At 39.6% G+C, this 22,321-nt stretch overlaps 1 protein-coding gene across 2 annotated transcripts; it reads left to right on the top strand.

Moving 5' to 3' along the window:
• The first annotated feature begins 10,659 nt into the window (after window positions 1–10,659).
• LOC112187239 (ethylene-responsive transcription factor RAP2-4) lies at window positions 10,660–12,404 on the top strand. Of its 2 annotated transcripts, XM_040514823.1 has the most exons (2): window positions 10,660–10,837; window positions 11,018–12,404. In XM_040514823.1, the coding sequence occupies exon 2, from the start codon at window positions 11,050–11,052 to the stop codon at window positions 12,058–12,060; it is 1,011 nt and encodes a 336-aa protein (XP_040370757.1). In that variant the 5' UTR covers window positions 10,660–10,837; window positions 11,018–11,049; the 3' UTR covers window positions 12,061–12,404. The 2 variants fall into 2 exon arrangements, with proteins under 2 accessions (XP_040370757.1, XP_024181717.1); XM_024325949.2 differs by having other exon boundaries at window positions 10,660–12,404.
• The last annotated feature ends 9,917 nt before the right edge of the window (window positions 12,405–22,321 follow it).

Raw genomic sequence — 22,321 nt, 5'->3', positions numbered from 1 at the left:
ATTCTTTTACCCGGAATCATTCCGATTCCTTTATGTGTTAGTAAATGCAAGAATTTTTTTACCCCGTAATCATTCCCTTTCCTTCCAAGTAAGTAAACGTGCCCTTACTTTTCAGCCTATTTCCATGATATAGCACTATGTTCACATCTAACATTGAGGTAACGATGTTTATTGTGTAAAGGACCAAGCGCATGGAACAATGGGAACATGCCTTCTCTAGGTGAAAGTAGTCAACTAGTCATAACATCTCAAGTCTAGAACTAATACAGCAAGACCAATAAAGGAAAGAGTTATCATGCACAACAAGATCTGGATTTGAGACCACTATTTCCTTATACAACCAGCCAGATGAGAATAGAACAAAATCGAGATTTCTTAATATATAGGAAGTAAATACAGAGACTATAAATTTAAACCTTCACTATTGCCAGCAACATTGCTAAGCAGCTGTAGGACTCTAGACCTGAGGGCAGTTTCACTCTCGAAAATCAAGTAGCTTCCACATGTATGCTTCCAGCTCAATGAAACTCCAGGCATTCTTCCTAGAGCTAATTTTCTCATACTGCTTGCTGCTCAAAACCTAAACTAAAGTAGTAGGAGACCTGATACACATAAGAAATTTGATAAACAATTTGGCTCAACATCAATGATACCATCACAAAAGAGACATTGAGACATTGAAACTACTGGCTTACGATTAGTTTTTCGTAACCACTGAAGAAACAAAAGAACATAACATAACCACACAGCGAAACCTCAATATTTCCACTGCACCTCTCTTGGTTATGTTCTTCTCGAACCCCTACACCTTCCTATCAGCAAGTTGCCTAGAAGTCATCTGTGCATTTGTTCAAATTCCCAAATATTTCTATTAACTCAAATGTCCCCACCTCTAAATCTCCAGATCTACGCAGATCTGAAATTGCACAAAACTGAAAAAATTGAAAAATTGAACTGATCTAAAATTTCGTTCGAAACGTAGATTTCAGAGAAAAATTAATGACAAAACAGATAGAGGAAAGAGAAATCAAATGGGTATTAAGGATTTCATACCTCGGCTCTGAAATCAAATGGGAAGAGCAAGCTCTCTTTGTCCACAATGAGAGAGATACTAAGTTTGCTTTCTCAAAATTTCTAGGGTTTTACTAGACTTGAGGAGTTTTGAGTCAGCTCCGAGTTCTGAGTCTTCGCTCCAATAAGCTCATCGGTTCGCCAATAGTGCTTCGAAATCTCTACCTCCAAGGGAATGAGTTATCTGGTGAGTTTCCGCCCTGGTTGACTCGGTTTAAGAGGCTGAATCGGATTGATCTCAGTTCTAACAACTTCACTGGCTCAATCCCGTTCGCGGTCAATAATCTCACGTAGAGAGATGAGATTGGTTAGAGAGAAGAATGAGGGTGTAGGACAGTGAGGGTTTTGATTTTGGTTTTGGTTTTGGTTTTGGCTTTGGCTTTGGGTCTGTCGAGAGTGAGGCGAGGCGAGAGAGGGTTTTGGTTTTGGGTCTGTCGAGAGTGAGACGAGTCAAGGGTGAGGCGCTGTTGGTTTTGGGTCTGTTTTGTTAATTTTTTTTTGCTTAAGTGGTGGGGGTTTCAGTCGGGTTTGTAAGGCCCTATCAATTTGGATAAGGAGTCACACAACAGATTTGTGTAAGAATGTGGTCTAAATGCAGCCATTTAAATTTAGGGTTTGTCTCCTATTAAATTGACTTCCCTCTTTTGGGAGTTGGAGAAAAATGGTGGTGGCAAATCTCCCTCCTTTCTGTCAAACATATTAATTAGACCACAGTTTTATTGTTTCTCGTCGTATGATTAATATATGTTGGGGAAAAATTTGGGGTTTGCGATGGGGTTTGGCACCACATACATGGTGGGAAACTTGCCGCTCAATTTTTTTAGGGTCACACAACAGTTCTATCCTTAAACGTCTTCTGAACTAACTCATAATTCGACATTAGACGACTGATTTTATAAAAATGACGTCCAAAAAAATAAAAATCAATCAACTGACAGAAAACTATGATGCGTCGTCTGATTCAATTTTTGTAGTAGTGTAACCAGACCGGTTCATACAATATTAGATTGTGTATATTGAATTTGAAATAGTGGGATAAGAGGCAAATTACGCGTCTAAATCATGAACAACAAGAAAAGTTCATTAGAACTGATGTGTGAAACAATATCAGTTAATGTTTTTGAATGAATAACGATGTTAGAATGCATAGTTGTGTTGTAGGATATATATTTCTTTAAGCACTAAAGGTAATAAGATGAAGATTTTACAATATTTAAACATACAAGTTTATTATCAATTAAACATATTTACATCATTTTATAATGATGATTAAAAACTGTTTAGTCCCTGTACTTTGCATCTTTCATCGTTTTAGTCTCTGACATTCTAATTTAATCTAAAACTCCCTGATCTCACAATTTCCCTCTAATAAGTCTCTTCCGCATCAAATTAAGAGTTGGTTTTGGGTGAAATGTCCAATATACCCCTCTGTTATTTCTTTTTCCTTTTTAATTTCTTTTTTTTCTTTTTCCTTTTTTTATTTTTATTTTTTCCTTTTTAATTTCTTTTTTTTCTTTTTTCTTTTTCCTTTTTAATGACCATCATATCATGCTGTATCAGTAGCGCCACGTCGGCGAACCAATCCAGATCAACCCGAAACCCCAATTATTGTTCTCCACGCCGGCGGCCATTTTGTCTTTTCCATCACTATTCTTCTTCTTCACTTCTGGTTTTGGTCAACTTGGCCATCAAAAACTACCATTTCAACCAGACCCAAAATCCAAATCACCATTTTGGGCAAGACCCAAAAACCTCAGAGTGTGAAAAAATGGTAGTTTTCAGTGAAAAGTTTCCAAATTGAGGCTTGATGTGGAGAGAGAAAGTGGGAGTTGAGTGGGAGTAGGCCTGTAAATGGACCAGGTTCGGATCGGATCAACCTAAATCCAAACCCATTTACTAAAAAAAAAAATTCGATCTAAACCCGCTCCGTTAACCCGGCGGATCATTGATACCTCGATCCGAATCCATATCCGTCGGATTAACGGATACCCGATCCGCTAATCCAATCCGTTTATAATTTCAAATATTTTTAAATTTTAAATAGTAATATTAAATTTATATCATAATATCTCATAAGATATTAATAAAATATTAAAATAACATGATCTACATGAAGAGTATCACCAAAAATAAAATTACATTATCAAAATAAAATTACGAAGACTGCCTCTTAGATTTCTACAAAAAAGTAATATTAGAAATCTTTAATATTTTATATTTTATATTTTATATTTTATATTTTTAAAAAATAATAATATATTAATAAAAATAATATTTTTTATTACTAAAACGGGTCGGATCATTAACGGATCGGATCGACCTAAATCCAAATCCGATCCGTTTATTAAACATGTTAACGGATTCGGATCATTAACGGATCAACGGATCAAAATGTTCGATCCAAACTCGTTTAATAGCTACGGATCTGGAGCGGGTGCGGATCAAAATCCGGTCCATTTACAGGTCTAGTTGAGTGGGAGAGAGAGAAATAGGCTATGACAACAAGAGGGGAGTGGTTGAGCGGCGAATTTCCGAGCTGATTGGGATCTGCTTATGTTTGAGAGATGGCGTCGGCGACGATGGAGACGAGGACGGATCCTCTAAGAGACAACAGAGGGAGTTGGCTTCAGAGAAGGTGAAGAAGTGATCGATTAGCTCCTAGCCGCTTGCTTTTGCTTGATGTCCATCTATACACCGCCAAGCTAGGTCTTTGCTGGGTTTGGTTTCAATTTGGGGAGAGAAACAGATGGGTTGTGGAGTTTGATCGGAATGGGATTGGTGGGTTGAGGAAGGAGAAAGTAGGCAGAACGAAAAGAAAAAAAAGGAAAAAAGAAATTAAAAAGGAACAAGAAAAAAAGAAGAAAAGGCAAAAAAGAAATTAAAAAGGAAAAAGAAAAAAAAAAGGAAAAAAGAAATTAAAAAGGAAAAAGAAATAACAGGGGGGTATATTGGACATTTCACCCAAGGCCAACTCCTAATTTGACACGGAAGGGACCAATTGGAGGGAAATTGTGAGGTCAGGGAGTTTTTAGATTAAATTAGAATGTCAGGGACTGAAACTATGAGAGACGCAAAGTACAGGGACTAAACAATATTTAACCCTATAATGATTAACCGATGTGTATACTGATACTAGACATCGGCTAAAAACCGATGTCTGGATTTTCCGGACCTTTCTCATCACCTACTAAGACATCGGTCGGGATTCTTTTTTAATCTATTTTTGGTCGATTTCTGATGCCATTTTTCTAGTAGTGCGAGTTGTTTGTAGCATCCGTTGAAGATGACATTAACAATGGACCCACTATCTACCATCACTCTTCCCAGTGACCATTTATGGAACATTGCATCAATTGGGAACGAGTTGTCATGGGGAAGGTGAACGCCGCATTCCTCCTCTTCAAAAAAGGTTATTGGCTCCCAGCCGGATTTGGGTATCTTGGAGGATCTTTCGTAGCGGATGTTGAAGATTTCTTTTGGGTGCTTAGCTCGTTGATAGCGCTTTCTTGCCATGTGCGACATGTTAGTGATGGGAGCACCGTCATCGATAGTGTTGATGCCGCGCATAGCCTCAGTGTTGGCGACCACTGGTGCTGGCTAGCAGACCTTGCACTACTCCAATTTTACGTCACGATAAAGGGTTTTTATCACCGTCTTGAGGGCTTTGCAGTCATTGGTGTTGTGGTCGTTGTCCTCGTGGTATTTACACCACTTGCTAGTGTTTCTTGGTTTGCCCATCCTAGGGAATTTTCTTGGTTGTGATGGAGGAATCTGGTCCTTGCACTGGTCATAGATCTCTTCATAAGAAGCTGTGAGGATCGTGAACACTGCATATCGCTGAGAAGATGTCGCATGCTTGTTGTTGTGGTTGTCATTATGGAAGGAACAGTTGCCCTTATTGTGGTATTACTGATCTTTCTGAAGTTTGTCTTGATAATTGCTTTACTGCCACTCTCTTGTCTTACCATTTGATTGTGTAAGGGTGGTGGTGGTAGTATTGGCGGTTTCATGCTGAGTGGGGGAAAGCTGGGTTGTCTTGGCGGGCATTTGCGGTGGTGGCGATGTGGCACCATATGTGTTGTACTCTGCCTGTGCATGGATGAATGCCTCATTCATGTTGTGCTCATAGGTGGCGTTTAATCAGTTGTAATTAAGGTGATAGAGGAATGTTCCCTTTACTAGCTCTTGCTTGAAGGTTGCTAGCGCCATTGTCTTTTTAAAGTCTCTGCACCTAGATGTAGAGGTTCTCCACCTTGTAACGAATGCCTTTAGTGACTCATCGACGCCCTGTCTGATATTGAACAACTGGCTTACACTGTGATGCCCCTCTATCATGAGGATGAATCGTGAGAGGAAGGCGTTTGACAATGCTGAAAAGGAATCAATGGACCCTGGCGAGCATTCAAAGAACAAGCTCATGGCCTTGCCGTCTAGCATTTTGCTGAACAAATGGAACAAAGTTGTGTCATTGAATCCTTTGTTGTTAATTACTTTCTTGAATGTGCCCATGCAGACAAAGGGATCCATCAGGCCACCATACTGGGAAATTTTTCGCATTTTGGCTTATGTTGGCCTGATGGTTTGCAGGATCCTCGCAGTGAATGGGCCTGAGCGTGCCGCGGATAGTGGGTTTGAGGCTGGCGCCAAGGAACCCACCTCTGCCCTACGAAGTCATTCCTCCAATTCTCTAATCTTTTCTAAGATTAAAGTAGTGGCATCAACGGTGGGTCTTGGTTGTGGTTGATTTGGCAGCTGGAGTTGTTACTGCTGCTGCTACTGGGAAACTGGGACATTTTCCACTGCCCCTTGTTGGCTTGCATTGCATGAGTTGTCGTGTGGTTGTGATTCTGCTACTTGTTCTTGGATCAACCATGGCAGCGGGTTGGGTCCATTTTAGCAAGCTCCGGTGGATTAAGTGTTATGCCCATCTGAATGGTTGGCGGTACAGTTACCCTAGCGCCACTAGCGTGACTGCTCCAGGCACTTTGCGATTGTCCCTTCGCGCTGGGTTGGCATTTACTGTTAGCGCCCTCTTAAGTTCATCGAACTTGCCCATCAGTGTGGCCACTTGATCTTGGGCCGCTGCCTTTTCTCTTTTCTCTTGTTCTCATTCCATGTTTGCCTTGTGTAAGTCTGTGAGCGCCAACTCTAACTTAGCTGCCAGATCCTGTGTTGGCATCTAGCAACTTGTGCCAATTTGGTTCTCTACCGCTGACTAGGTGTAAGGAATCGGAGGAGTAGTCTGGGGTCCACCGCTGACGTTAGCCGGGGTGGTAAACAATACACTATTAACGACGATAGCGGAATTGGTGGTTGGGTTGGCAGATTGATCCCCCTGATCATCAGTGCCCTCCCAGCTACTGATCGTCATGGTAGATTATGAGGGAATGACCTTTTGCTCAAGGGTTCCCACAGAGGCGCCAGTGTTAATGCTGGTGATTCAGCGGTAGCCAAATCTCGTTTAACACTAGTCCTGGTTCGAACCGCTAACTGAGGTGAATGTAGCGCTTGTGTCACCTATCAAGTGATATACACAGGCCGTCAGAGGGGAGACCGCGGTTGGCGGTCTTCTCTGCTTGGACTCCTAAGTCAGTTAATGTATTTGTATTAACAGAGTAACGTTAGGTAAGATAATTAATGTGTAATCAATGAGAAGATAGATGTGGACCTTTTACAAGCGGAGAGGAGACTGATCTCTTTCTTGCTTTTGATATGGGACTGATGTGCATCAGGTTTCAGCTTCTAATGCCTCAGCGAGGTGGCTTTGGCGCGGCTCGTCAACGGTGATCTTGGTCTAAGCATGAGCTCAGGTGATAGCCTGCCTAGTGGTGTTCGTGGAGGTATCATCCTTGGCGGTCCTGGTACCACTTATGATAGTATGGAAATGGCCCACTATAACTAATTATGCTTAAACAAATGCTTATATTAAAGCTAGGCAACGGGCAACAGTCGCAACACAAAGTTAAAGAGCTAGTTACGCTTGCTTAATCACAAAGACTTAATGAGCCAATTATTCTTTGTGGTTGGAGTGAGCCCATGGTCAACGAACTAAGAAAGTAGACCACAAATTATAGCTCAACCAACTTGATCTAAAGCAAAATTTGGTTAAGCAAAATTCTCCCATTTGATTAATCAACTGGAAACGAAAGATAACAAACAAATAACACCACAGTATCAAAAACAAAAAACAAAAAAACAAATAACATCAGTAATTAGTCATCGCTCAGCGGATCAAATCACACAGACAACAAATAAATAAATAAAATAACACGAAAAACAAAAACCTTTCAAAGTGTAAAACGAATTGGATGAAAAGCACAGAATACAGTTCTCCAAAAAAAAGAAAAGAAAAGAAAAGGGGGGAATACAATACAATGGATATTGATAGACAGATGAAGATAAAAGACAGAACCTGCCGTCACCAGATGCCCCCACTGCTTTTCATCACGAACTGGTTTTCACACCTCTCGATGCTTGCTTAACGCCGAATCCTTAATTTATTAACTGGAGATTAGCAAAAGAAATGTATTAATAGACTAGATATTAAGTGCAAAACTTCTTCACAGACTCGACAAAGGGGTTCTCTCTTAGATGCAAGGCTTGATTATTACTTGAATCTCTTCCTCGTTTCTGCAATTCATTGGTAAACAATTGATCCGTCTTTGTTTGTTACTATGTTGTACGTGTCACTAATAAACGAACTTGTCCACACTGGAGTGTTGAAGAAAACTCTGAGAAAAGACATGGGGTTTGTGAAACTTTTTCGGGTTTGCTAAATTCTGTCTCGCAATGGATCAATGCATGCATGGAGAGGGCTCAGATTCGGTGCAATGCACATAAAACTCAGGCTACATGCAGTGACAGATTCAGTATTTAAAAATGAGGTGGGTTAATCTAAGGTTACTTATAAGATTTTTTTTTTTTTTTTTTTTTTGAAACACTTAAAAGGAAAATTACAAAACAATGGAAGAAACTCATCCCAAAGAAGTTAAAGATACGGCAACTTAACCAGTTGAACCACAATTGATTTCATGAAATGATTATCAGATATGATATATAATAGCTACTAATAATTTTGAGTTGGGCTATAGCCTAAGTAGCTTACAATGTGGATCCGCTTCTGACTATATATCATTGTCTTCTACAAATTCTAAAAATAGATTGACTAACTTCTTACAAAGAATCATATGATAACATACCAACTCCAAATAATTATAAATCGATAAGTAATTTATCAAGCAGCATGAAATAGCCAACTCTACAAAAGCAAATAGCTAGTCCTTCTCTATCAAAGCTAGTCTATACTATTAATGTACTGAAAGGAACCGTGATTTTGATTGCATGGTATTATTATTCACAATTAAGAAGGGTGGAGGAGAGAAAATTAAGCAATGCCATGTGCTTAGGTTTGATATACGACCCAAACAATGTGCTAGGGTTTGATAGTGATGTCCACGTTGGAGACGACGTGTTGCCACATCAAAGCAGGCCCCTAGAGATTCTAGTAGAAGAAAGAACCCACCAGAATGGAAGCAAGTAGGCAGTGAACCTCATCATCATCATCGCTTCGTTAACACGCAACCGTAGCAATTTGCAGTAAAAAACAGTTTCAGAGCTATCAAAATCGTAGGAGCACAGTTTTCCTATCACCAAAATATGGTCAATTAAGTTTTTTTTTTTTTTTTTGGATTGAGATATGGTCAATTAAGTTGATGGGGGCAGGTTCATTTTATTTGGCTTATAGAGATTTGCGTGATGATTCTATATTGGCCTTTCGCCAACCCCAAGAATCCATGCAATCAGATATATGAGCCAAAGCTATATAGAGCTAGCGCCGCAATTGGCTATGTCATGTCCCTGTCAAACTGTCGTCATTCCTTACGGCCCAACTAAACCCTAGTCAAACCCTAATTACACAACTCGTTTATTATTGACACATTAGTCTGAGCTCATGATGATAATGACAATGCTAGCAATCTAATTAAGTTTCATTTATATGTGGAAGGAACTAGTAATCCAGTTCAAATATAATTGACCAAAAAAAAAAAACTTAACAATTCCTAGCTACGATGGAGTAGATAGATGCATGCATGATATGAGAATTCGATCAGATTGGATAAGATAAGAATGACATCTAAACATATCATCACCATTTACGAACTACACTAATGCTACTTTATAAAATTAGAGAATGGTTTTAGAATTTAATTAGATAGGGAGTCCTATTTACTACTTAACTGGTTTTTTTTTCGATGAGTTACTTTACTCGTTTTGTCTGCAGCCTACCACATGTTCATGTTCATGTTCATTCATACTGAATGGTTTTTTTTTTCCCGGTCAATAGATAATTCAGACCCGTGTACTTGAATCCATGTGCTCTTCATAGTAATGAAGTTATTGCAGTACTATCCCACGTGGATATACTGATCACACCATCCCTTGCTCCACAACATCTATCGATCTATAAGAAAATAAAAGAATTGAATAGACTATCGAATTCCCTTCATATATTTGAAAGTAGTGCATTTCATTCACCTAGCTACTTGATCTATCTTTTTATCAATCACCATTCAGCAAGCAATGTTAACGTAAGGGTTGCTCTCTGGCACTATATAGTACACATGCTTTCTCAATCGTAGAGTTAAATTCCTTTCCGATAGAGAGTGCTCATGCTTTTTTCAATTGGATGGTTGATGTGCTTACACCTAGATTCGTGTGGGTGGAGAGAAATCAAAATTTTGGTTTAATGGTCACAATGTCAAGAGCTCTGTAGAATTTTAACCTCGTTTTAAGTATTATAACAATGACAAATAGATATTTTTTATTTATTTATGTAAATTAAATACAATCTAAAAACTTAGAAACAACCTCGCCTTATATAAAAAATCTAAGGTTATTATCATACACCATGTGTGTTTTTGGACGACCAAAACATAAATTTATTTACATTTGACACTAATTCAACCTACTATTATTAATGTAAGAAATTTATATAATTTTTGATTATATAATAAATCTAATCATTCAATCTCATGTTAGAATATTAATACCATCACCGTAGCATAATATATATGAGAATTGAGGAAAATTGATCATTCATTTTCAATTTGTTATCATTCCATCTTTGACATATTCAAATTGCGTAAGGATATCAAATTCCTCTGACGTTGAACATATTTTCATCAACAAAATGTGATAGTTGCGGATCAAAAATTAAAATTAAAAAAAAAAGAAAAAAGAAGGGATGGTTGAGCAGCTCGACACTGACTCAGTGCTCACTAATAACGGCGAGTCATCATAACACCAATAACAGACAAAACGTATTTCCCAACTCCCGAAAATCTCCAACGGCAGCACATAACAGTCAAAAAACCCCTCCAACCGTAGACCACCACGTGTAAAGCCCTCACGTCACTAAATACATGCACCCCGAACGTGGCACCTTCTCATTGGCCGCCTGCATCGAACAAAGGCATCTCTGAAGTTGACGAGGATGGGAGGTGATTAATTAAGGAAGAAAAACGTGATTAGAGAGAGAGAGAGAGCGTTGCCACATTGGGTTGGAAAGGTTATATAAAGAGAGGGCAAGTGACCATTGGTATGCAAGAGAGCCAGAAACACAGTGAGTTCACAACAAAATCGAGTGTTTGATAATTCTGATTTCTATTCTCCTTAGAATCCCTTTCTGTCTCACAAAGATTTTGGGGTTTTGTTTTTATTGAATCTTCATTGGAACAAAAACGCAGAAGGGTGATTCTGAAAGCAGGTGATTCAGAATACAGAGAGATCCAGTTTTTGGTTGTAAAGTTTGGAACCTTGTCTTTTATCTGGGTTTTTCTTGCTTTTGTCCTAAACCTCTACCTGTTCTTTGATTTTGGTGAGAATCAGGTTGGTTTTCTTAGAAATCTGTGGATTTTAGCTTACCCTTTTGTGATTGAAATGGCAGCAGCTGTAGATATTTACAGTAGCAGCAGCTCAATGTCACCAGATTTATCAGAGGAGCTTATGAGAGCACTTATGCCTTGTATGAACAGTGCTTCTTCAACCTCTTCTATTTCTCCACCAACATCTCCTTCCACTTCTTATTATTCTTCTTCTTCCTACACTCCATTTTACTCTTCTTATCCCAATTTGTACTCTGACTTTTGCTCAAACACCCAAATGTTCCCACAAGTGGGTTTTGAGCAAACAGGTTCATTGGGGCTTAACCAACTCACCCCATCTCAAATTCGTCAAATCGAAACCCAAATGATACTCCAACAACAACAGAAGCAGCAAATTGCAGCTCTAGCTCCACTACCAAACCAATATCACCACCAACACTCTCACACCCTCAACTTCCTTGGCCCAAAAGCAATCCCAATGAAGCAATCTGGTACTCCCAAGCCCACAAAGCTCTACAGGGGAGTGAGGCAGAGGCATTGGGGAAAATGGGTTGCTGAGATTAGACTCCCCAAGAACCGAACTCGCCTCTGGCTTGGCACATTCGAAACAGCCGAAGAAGCAGCTTTAGCTTATGATAAAGCTGCTTATAAGCTCAGGGGAGACTTTGCCAGGCTCAATTTCCCTCATCTTAAGCATCAAGGAGCTCATATCACTGGAGATTTTGGCAATTACAAGCCTCTTCCTTCCGCAGTTGACGCCAAGCTCCAAGCAATTTGCGAGAGCTTGGCTGTTAATTCGCCGAAACAGGGCAAAACAGAGGAGCTCTGTTCGGAAGCAGAGACAAAGCCAGTGATTTCAGCTCCAAAGATGGTCTTTGATGATTCATCGAGTACAGATTTGAAAAGAGAATGGGACTCTCCTAAATTGGAGGCCATTTCATGGTCATCTTCACCCTCTCGATCCTGCGATGAGTCCTCAGCCGGGTCATCTTCACCGGAATCTGACATTACATTCTTGGATTTCTCAGATTCTCAGTGGGATGAGAATGATACTTTCGGATTGGAGAAGTACCCTTCAGTGGAGATTGATTGGTCTGCTATTTAAAGTCTCTATGATGTTGTAATCTTTGTTTATTTAGTTTCGTTCTAGGTTGGGTTTTAGGTTCAGTCTGGTGGATCCAGTAGCAGCTTCTGCAATGAAATTTTTGACATTTGCAGAGGTTTCGCTCAGTTCACCTAGGGTTTTAGTAAGTGCAGTTACTTGGTTCATAGTTCAATGGTTGTGTAATTGTGCGACTTCTCCATCCTGGTCTGCTGGTAATTTTTTATCCTTGCAACCATGGAGATTGTGGTGATCATTGTAATATATAATTGTACTTCTTTTCTGTATTTTGTGTAACATGGTGAGCATGTGATGGTGTTTGATTCTATCTTAAGCAGAGTTTTCTATGTAGCTTTTCCATTGTTAACAAGGCAATCAAACACAAAATGCAACAATAACTGTCTTTTCAAGGAAAATTATGAGTTAAGTACTCATGGAAAGTGGACTTGGGGGAATTCTTTATAATTTGATTAGAATAATAGTACAGGCATGACGCGAGAAAAACAGACTAGAATCATTTCATTGTGGTAGTTCTTGGTAGAGATGAAGCTGAGCATTTTGTCCATTCGTTCATATATAGTCTGTATTATTATTCTGGCCTTGGAGCTGTGCGTTGTGGAGTTGGTATCATAGCTCCTATGCTACTACTAGGAGCTATGATCCATCTGCATGGAAATAAAACAAGTTTCTGAGTTGCTGACTTGTAAATCCGTATGAGATTTAAACAGCTTAAAGTGAGATAAACGAATGAAATATTATCACATTTTTTAAAATTCTACGCTTTAGAATTTGTTTTGGTGCGTGTAGAGTAAATGAAACCTAGCCGTGTCTCCTCACTACAAATTTTGTTATTCAGAAGTACATAATTGCAACTGTTGTTGTTTCAGATCACCTTCTTGGATTGTCCATGAACCTTATAGCTGAAGTTCTCTAGAATGGGATTGTCAACTCCTAAAACATTAGGAGTTTTTACTCATTCATTCTCTTAAAGCAGAGAACACCCTCTTGGATTCAAAATGAGCTATAGAGACTAAAACATCGAGTTAGTTGGTGGAATATAAAAGTTTGAGGTAGTTATCCAAGTCTTATCTGTATGAAGCTTGCAAATAAAGATATATTTGTCTGTATGATGAGAAATCATCAGTCCAACTTTAGAACAAGTCAGGGAGATGACTTTGGCAGCATTTCCTTGAGCAATTTTAGAACAATAAAGAGATAATGAAAGCATCTTGGATCACCCACCCTCCCAACTTTAGAGGATTCTATAATTTTTTTATTTGCAGGCTAGAATGAGAATGACAAGTGGGAATGGCCAAACCATGGCTTTGCTGCTAAACCCACTTTACTGCATACACTATCTTATCCTTCCCATTTGTGATAAGAATTTATTGAAGCCACCATCCCAAAAGAATTAAAGATTAAAAAGACGAAAGAGTAAATAAAAATATAGATGCATAAACAAGTTCAATATTCTTTTCTTTCTTCTCAGCTTGCAAAGAGACAAGTTCACATTGCCAAAGACGGTGATGAGGAAAAAGACCCTGAAAGCCCATGCTGGGCCATCAGGAATCCTTACAAATCTTGGAAAACTCCTTCTTCGTTCATGATATTTGTCTTATGAATATTTGAAGATGATGTCAAATTTTTCTTTCCTAGTTGTTCACTTTGCATCCAGTTTTGTCCAAAGCATCCAAAAGGGTGTGTGAATGGGAATGAAACTTGCATGATCTTAAAGTTAGTAAAGGGATTCCTTAGAGGGGAAAAGGGTCATGACCCAAGTTGGTTATTCCACTTTACAGGTTTTAATGATGTGGCTTGGTGAGGTGCCGAGCTTCAACTGTAATATAACCCAAGATTCCAGTTCTTAATCAATAATTATAGATAGCTTTTGAGGTACCTACAACCTAAGGTCTATGATATAGAGGGGAGAGGGAGTCTTGGCATCCATGCCTAGTGAGGAACTATCATTTCAAATTTCACAAGAGGAATTTAATCATGGTTAACCTTATACGTGGCCAAAGATAAAGTCTTGGTAACAAAGGAAAGGTAACCATAAACAGGAAGATGTGAGTCGCCTTCCATGTGACCCGCACGTAATGGTCATGATGAGAACGGAAACACTAAACCAACCACCAAAGCTCCTTTGTGTTTGGAATTGCCATGATTTTGGAGTTGTAATTTGCATTTGCAACTAGCTTTGTGCACCCCTATTTGCACCAGAAACGTGATGAAAACCTAAGTTTTAGGAGGAGTACTGCATCAAAAGTGTGATCACCTAATTAAACTCTGGAATACTTGCACCATCTGCAAAAGATTTTGAAATTTTGAAGTCATGCAGCATTGTTAGTATGCTTTTTTTTTTTTTTTTGGAGCAACTCGATGAACTTTTTGGCTAGAAATAGGCAGACACTCACTCAGATAGAGAAAAGAGATAGAGGATCGGAATGCACAATAGTAAGAAAACTGGGAAAGAGGAGATTTTAGCAAGGAGTTTCCTTTGATAAAGAAGATACGGAATGCAGAATGGGATAAGTGAAGTAATTATTCTTGTCAAAAGTGTTGTAGGAGAATTGTAATTGTGTTTATTATTGATAATAGGAGCCTTTTATATAGGGAGTTACAAGGTACACAATAGGTAATAGAATCCGAATACAATTGAATACCTAGAACACTTTTCTATTACAACTCTAAACCCTAGTTTGTAGGGGCACACATTATGTCGACATCCTTCAACACTCCCCCTTGTGCCGCTCAAACTTGGTGATGACGCTTTAATTGTTGCCTCGTTAAAAACCTTGCCAGGTAACAAAAACCCTGTGGGACAAAAATAACCCTGGTCGAAGGACAAAAAGAGCACAACACGTCCTTCACTCTTCGAGATCGAACATGTAGACATCATGCCTCCCCCTGATGTCAATATCTCCCCCTGATTGCCACAATCATGGGAGTTCCGATAACTTTCTCAATCCGATGCTCTTCACATGTTTCTCGAAGGTAGATTTTGGTAACCACTTAGAAAATAAGTCCGCTACATTATCCTCTAATTGGATTTGGTTCACTTCAATATTTAGAAGTGCTTGTTGTCATTTTGATGGAGGGGAAGATGAGCACGGAAGGTGGCATTTTGCCTTGTGGGGTCCGATCCCACACTTCCGTCATTTCTTTTCTCTCTGTAGGGATAGAACAAGCCCATATCAATAGTACCTCTCAAATATCGAAAGATTGTCTTTATTTGGTCTAATGGCGTTGCGTTGGCGCGGGGCTATATCTAGCCAACAAGTTTATAATAATTGAGGTGTCCGATCTTGTATTGTGATAAGTACAATAATGCGCCTATTGTACTCAGGTAAGCACTTTTGCTATTAACATGTTTTCGTCTTCATCCCTGGGACGAAACGGATCCCTTTTAGGGTCAAGACTACGGACGACCATGGTGCATCTTTGACTTTATCAAAAATGCCTAAGCATCTATTGACATTGTATACAAGTTCTGAATCTAGACAAAACCTTGTTCTCCCAAGGTCCTTCCTCTCAAACTCGGATTTCAGGTGTTCAGCGGTTTCCCTTAACTCTCAAGGGTTCCAATTATGTTTATCAACATAAACCGCGACAATTGCAAATCTGGAAATTTCAGGTGTTCAGCGGTTTCCCTTAACTCTCAAGGGTTCCAATTATGTTTATCAACATAAACCGCGACAATTGCAAATCTGGAACTTGTCATGGAAACGCGTGGGCATAGTTCATCATATCCCTTCCCAATCAAGTAGTCATTTTAGTGAGCATTTCAACCTCGTTGCAAATACGCTCCTTGGTCTAGAGCCACTTGACTTGGGTAAATGAAGTCCACAAGAACCTTCATTATATTCCGTATCTAGATCCCCATAGAGATACGTAGTGACCACATTCGTAAGCTGCATGTTCAATTATTTGGAAACTACCAAACTGACAAGGAAGTGGAGTGCAATGACATCCATTAAGAAAGAATATGTCTTCTCGTAGTCGATTCCAGGGCGTAGTGAGAAACCTTGCACCATAAGGCGAGATTACCATCTCTTTTTCTCATCATGCTATCTAACGAAGACCTATTAATGTCAATAGGTTTTATGTTAGGAGGTGTTGGCATCTCAGGCCCGAAATCCTTCCTCTTCATTAGTGAATCCAATTCAACCTGGATCGCATCTTTCCATTTAGGCCAATTTTCTCTACGTTGGCATTCTTCAACAGAGTAAGGTTCGATGTCATTGGTCTCAACAATTCTGCGTCCTCATGTACACTAGTGTAGTTCGTAGAGATCTTCATATTCTCAGGAATTAGTTCTAATATTGAGGCGTCCCCCAACGATGTCTCTTGGACATAACCACAATCCAAAATATTCTCATGAGACGGATTTTGAGTATCAATGATCAATGGATCAAGTTGTGCCAAACTCGCTCTCTTCTTAGGGCGAGAATCCATCGAACCTATGGGTCTCCTACTCTCTCTAGCGGAACCCATGGCCTATGACGCCATTATGCCACCTTTGTGGCGTCACCATACCACCATCCATGATGGTGTTGCCGTACCCATCTTCTCTGGGTGGCACCATGTCCTCTTGTGGGGACATCAATCCTTGCAGGCATGTTTGCAGCAGGTATATGTGATCTCGTCACTTTTAGGGGATCAAGATGAGACATAGTGGGGACAGACCACGACAATTCCTGTCGTTCCTGTTGAACATTGACGTTCTAATCTCCCCCTAACGACGGGAAGACTGTCTCATCAAAGTGATAATTCGCAAATCCAGCGAAATAGAGATCGCCTGTCAAGGGTTTTACGTAACAGACTTATAATTGGAGGCCTATGGCCAACACAAATATATATATATATATATATATATATGCATTCATTGCAAGGACTCATGTTGATGCGATGTGGCGGCGCAATTGGCACATAAACCGCGCACTCAAATATGCATAAGTACGAGATATTTAGACTCGAACCCAGTCACTAGCTGTAACACAAATAAAAGTTGAGTGGATACTATGAATCGTAGACGAATGAGCATAGCTGCATGCGATATTGCATAACTGAAGCGAAAATATTGGTGCGCATTACCAAAGTCCGGGCTACCATCGTAGTCTTTTAATGGTGGCTTTTCCGCCAGACCAATTGGGTGTGTAGATATCAATACCCAATGATATGCAATAGTCATCGAAAATTTTCGATGTAAACTCTCTAGCATTATCAAGTCAAATTGACTGAATGGGATGATGTGGGTAGTGAGCCCGTAGTCATATGTTATGTGCTAGGAGTGTAGTATAAGCAGCATTATGAGTGGATAATGGCACAACACGCGACCAACGTGTTTGCGTATCAACAAACACCATAAAACATCTATACGGTCTGCAAGTTGGTTGATCAAATCCACATAATTCCCTTAGATTCTTTGTGAGAATGAAATTATTTCCTCAATCTCATTTTCATAGGATGGTCTCAATCCTAAATAACAAGCTTTACAGAATGAAACATGGGCCTTATAATCAACCAATGAAGGTTTTGGTTAAGTCACAATGTCACAATGGACTTGAGAAGTAGGAAGAAGAGTTGAATAAGGGTTTATGGCGTCAATGCCATGTATTTGCCGCAGGGGGTAGGCGGCGCTGGCCATGTGTGGCCGGTCTTTGCACAATCATGGCGCCAAGAGGCGCATGTGCAGCTCCTCGAACCAATTCTTAGTTCTTACTTTTCTTCGTTCTAAAAATGGATGTCCGTGTAAAGTCTTTAATACACGGATCATCATGCCAAAGCCTATATGTGTTAGAATCTCATAAGTCGTCTCTCATGACATGGTTGGATTCAATAACTAGAATAGTGGTTGCATACAACCCACTAGAGCGACACATAAGTTTCTCTAATACTCGTTTATGTCTGTAGTCATTAGAGGTGATGCAAAGGAACTCTGTCCATTCTTATAATGTGTTTCCACATGAAAACCATTGGCTCTTATATAATAAAGTTCTAATTAAGGTATGTCCAAGACATTAACTAAAAGAATTGACACTTTATTAATAGCCGATGATTACATCAAAGTTTCCAAAAATCTAATCCAAAATAAAATCAAACTAAGACACATTGTAGTCACTCTCTCCGTTTGGTAACTCCAATCAAATATGACCAGGAAAGTAGAGAGAGATGTTGGTGGAGCGAGGCTCTCTTAAGTACCAATAATCTCAATGAATTTCCTAGACATCACATTTTATTGGGTCCGCCACTGATTTGGGTGCTTAAATGCAACTTACGCGCAATAAGGGCACGGTCATCAAAGAAGTGGGAAATATTTGGACCCGAAATTATCGTACCACGGGGATTGAAAAGCTAACTACAATCCTTGGTTATGCCGATTACTAAGTCACCAACAATTTAACAAACAAAACCTAAAAATAGCACCAAGCTATTTACATGCCCGGCTCGGAACAACCAAGCCTAAAATGGGTCAAGAGAACCACAAATAAATGCGGAAGCTCACAACCAAATGGTATGGACAATGAAAGTGGTTTGTGAAATTTGATTTTTTTTTAATTGCGAAGAAAATAAAAATGACAATTGATAATTAAAATTAAAAATAAAGATAATAGAAACTTATAAAGAAATGGAAATTAGGTCACTAGGGTATCCTCCTAGCCAAATCTAATGCATAAATATGCTCCGACAATGGTCATTCAATTCATAATGGCATCAAGAACCGTACCCAAGGCTTTTCAAGGCTCATGGGTCATTAAATTCCTTAAAGGGTATTCCTACTCCGGATCAAGGGTCGTAGAAACTCAATTGGGACAATCTAGAGCCTTGTTAGGGCCTCTAGTTGCACCAAAAAGCGAAGAGTCCTAAAATCAAGGTTCCCAAGCTAGCCAATACGGCAATCGAAATTGGTATTGTAACTAACCATGTTCTAAACAAGTGTCCTAGCCATAAATTAGAGAAGTGATTAGGTCCCCTAATTTTTCTAGACATCCTCATCTACACATTCAAGAGTTAATCAAACTCCTAAGCATGCATCTAAGTCAAATATTATAGAATAGAACATATGCCAAACACGAAATTGAAAACCATTAAATCAAAACATATTTATTACATTAAATCCATGCCAGGGCTCAAACCCTAGCTTCCTAAATAGACTACTCACAACCCATCCACAAATCAACAACAATATTCATTAATTAAAAAGGTAAAGGTGAAGAAGAGTGAAAAGTAACAAGAATAAGTCACAAATTGCTATGGAGCAATTATGACAAGCCTTGATTTATGGCTTCCCACTATACCCAATCTCAAGTCTTGATGTAGATGAGATTCCTTGAAGCTCCTTGAAATCCCTTTGAGAAACTGATGAGGATTTGATGGAATTTTGGTGAGGAGGAAAATAGATCTTGGTGAGGAGAAATCTTGGCGAGGTGATTTGTTGGAGAAGAAGAGAGAAGAACGGATGGAATGGTTCTGGTGGTGTGTGCGGCAGAAGGGGTTAGGGAGAGAGAATGATGGGATGAATGATGGTCTGCGGTGTTTCTAGGTTGAGTGTATATATATATATATATATATATATATATATATGGGTGCTTGGCTGCCTATTTGGTCGAGAGAGAATAGAGTCAATTGAGTCGTCATGGTGAGAGAAGAATGCAAAGGAATAGATGAGGAGATTGTGAGGTGGCACAATCTGATTGGGGAAGGAAGAAAGAAGGAAAATGTGGCTGATGGGTGAGTGCACGTGCAGCTCCATTCTTTCCTCTTTCATTTTCCTCTATTTTTTTAATTTTTTTATTTCTTTTCTATTTCTTCTTTCTTCTTGTTTTCTTTTTCATTCTTTTCTCCCCCATCTTTTCCTACGACCACAATATATTTTACCACACACCATCAAGTGAGTAGTCGGGCTCCACTATCTCGCTGACATTGACCAAGGTTGACCGGAGCCACTACTACTTTGTCCTTTTGTCGTAAATTCTGAATTGGTCCATTTTGGGGTCATTTTCTCTCGATTTCCGCAATTCCACTTATTTCCTACACAATAAATAAAATTGGATTAATTACATCATAATTGGCTCAAGGATTAGCTTATTTTTAGTGTTTTAGATACAATTACATGCATATAAATGCGTGTAATCAGCCACATAAGAAAGAGTTAATGCAATTATCATTTATTGACTAAGGCATATTGCCATTACAAAAGTTCTTGGAAAAATAAAAGGACTAATCTAATCAAAGTCTATTGCATCCTTGTGCACTTCATCTTCAGCTTTGAAGTCCTCTATGGTGAGATTGACATCTCCACTATCTTCTTCTTCTTCTGCAAGGTACACTTCTTGCTCCCTCAGGTCCCTGTATGCCCTGTATCTTGCAGATAGTTGCTCGCTTGCCTTGCATTGCTTGAACCAATGCTCAATTGATCCACATCGATGACACACATCATTGTGGTTGCCTCCCTTTAATTGAGGTGAACGTTGTGCACGTTGCCGGCGTTCTCTAGAAGGGTTGGTGCCACCACCACGACCCATGGCGCCACCACCACGGCTAGGGATACCACGACGCCCTCTCCCACGTGTGGCATTACCACCATGTGTATCCACACCAAACTTGTGGTTTCCTTCCTGGTTAGGGCGGTTATATGGGCCCATACGTCCCTCATTCTTAGGGTATGCTCCTTGCGCCCTCCTTTGGGTGCATTATAATTTGCCTCATGAACGCTCTTAGTTCCAATGGGCCTTGAATTATAATTCCTCACGAGTATGTTATCATGTTTCTCAGCTACAGATATAACATTAATAAGCTGATGAAACCTCGTGATCCGTCCAGCATTGACTTCAGTATGGTATTGCTTTGATACCACAATGGCTGAAACGGGGAAGGTGGAGAGAGTTTTCTCAATTAATTCTTGCTCTGTGACAGGTTGTCCACAAAACCTCAACATGGACTGTATGCGAAGAGCTTTTGAATTATATTCAGCAACAGACTTGAAATCAGCAAAGCGCAGATTGTTCCATTGAACCTTCAAGTCAGGGAGGAGGGAATCTTGGACATTGCCAAAGCGCTCTTCTAGCGGTAGAGTGCTACCCATAGCTCTCTTGCATTCTTGATCGATATATACTCCAATCTGAGTGCCTTGTCCATATGGCGTCGCATCAAGATAACTGCTTGAGCATCCTTTGTAGGTGTTCGCACGAACACAAGATCCTGGTTAGGTGCCTGGATTATGGGTAATATTCCCTTTGAAGTGAGATGGTTCTCAACATTGGTTACCCAACTGTGGTAATCCAAACCTATTGAGTCAAGCATGGGAAAGTCGAGTCTAGGTTCATTCGACATCCTGAAAATAAGAAGAGAAGATATATTAGTTTCGGAGTTAAACTTCCATGAAACTAAAACAATAAGATTTCCGAGCTATGCCACCAAGAAGTCAATTTCCAAGAATCTCTTTTGGATTAGACCAAACAATGATGTTTTAATATGATCACAATTTGATGCTTGTGGACGCTCTTAGTCCAAGCATTATGAACACTCTTAGTTCATACGAACGCTCTTAGTTCGTTTAATTACGAACACTCTTAGTTCGTTAAGCGTGAATCCTAACAATTCCGCTTTGTTAAACACTCAAAACTATTTGGCAAGATATATTCCAATATTCTGCAGAAAATAAAGGGAATTTAAATACAAGAAAGCAACAATTTTAATTATAAAAACTTACGTGATGATTTTGGGCTTGAGAACACGCGCGTGTTGAAGCAGGCGTGTTGGGGCAGCAACAGTAACAAGTGGCAGAAAACTGCAGCAGCAGCAGATGGTGACAGCAAGCGACGACAGCAGCAGTTTCTGCAGTAGTTTGGACAGCAGTAAACAGCAGTTTCTGCAGCAGTTTGGACAACAGGAAGCAGCAGTTTCTGCAATAGTTTTGGACAGTAAGAAGCAGTAGTTTCTGCAGCAGTTTTGGACAGCAACAAGTAGCAGTTTTGGACAGCAACAAGCAGCAGTTTTGGATAGCAAGGGCTACAGGCTTGCGGCAGGAGCAGCAGGAAGGCAGCAGGCTTGCTGTAGGAGCAGCAGGAAGGCAACAGGGGCTGCAGACTTGCTACAGGAGGAGCAGGGAGGCTGCGGCAGATTTTTTGTTTTAGGGTTTTTAGGTTTTTTTTTTTTCTTTTTTTTTTTTCCGGCTAGGGTTAGAGTATCGTGCTGATAACGTGTTGGAGGAGAATTGTAATTGTGTTTAATTGATAATAGGAGCCCTTTATATAGGGAGTTA

The sequence above is a fragment of the Rosa chinensis genome, chromosome 2 (assembly GCF_002994745.2).
Source record: "Rosa chinensis cultivar Old Blush chromosome 2, RchiOBHm-V2, whole genome shotgun sequence".
NCBI lineage: Eukaryota > Viridiplantae > Streptophyta > Magnoliopsida > Rosales > Rosaceae > Rosa > Rosa chinensis.
The sequence above is the reverse complement of the archived record's forward strand: the minus strand, read 5'-3'. Positions and strand labels throughout refer to the sequence as shown.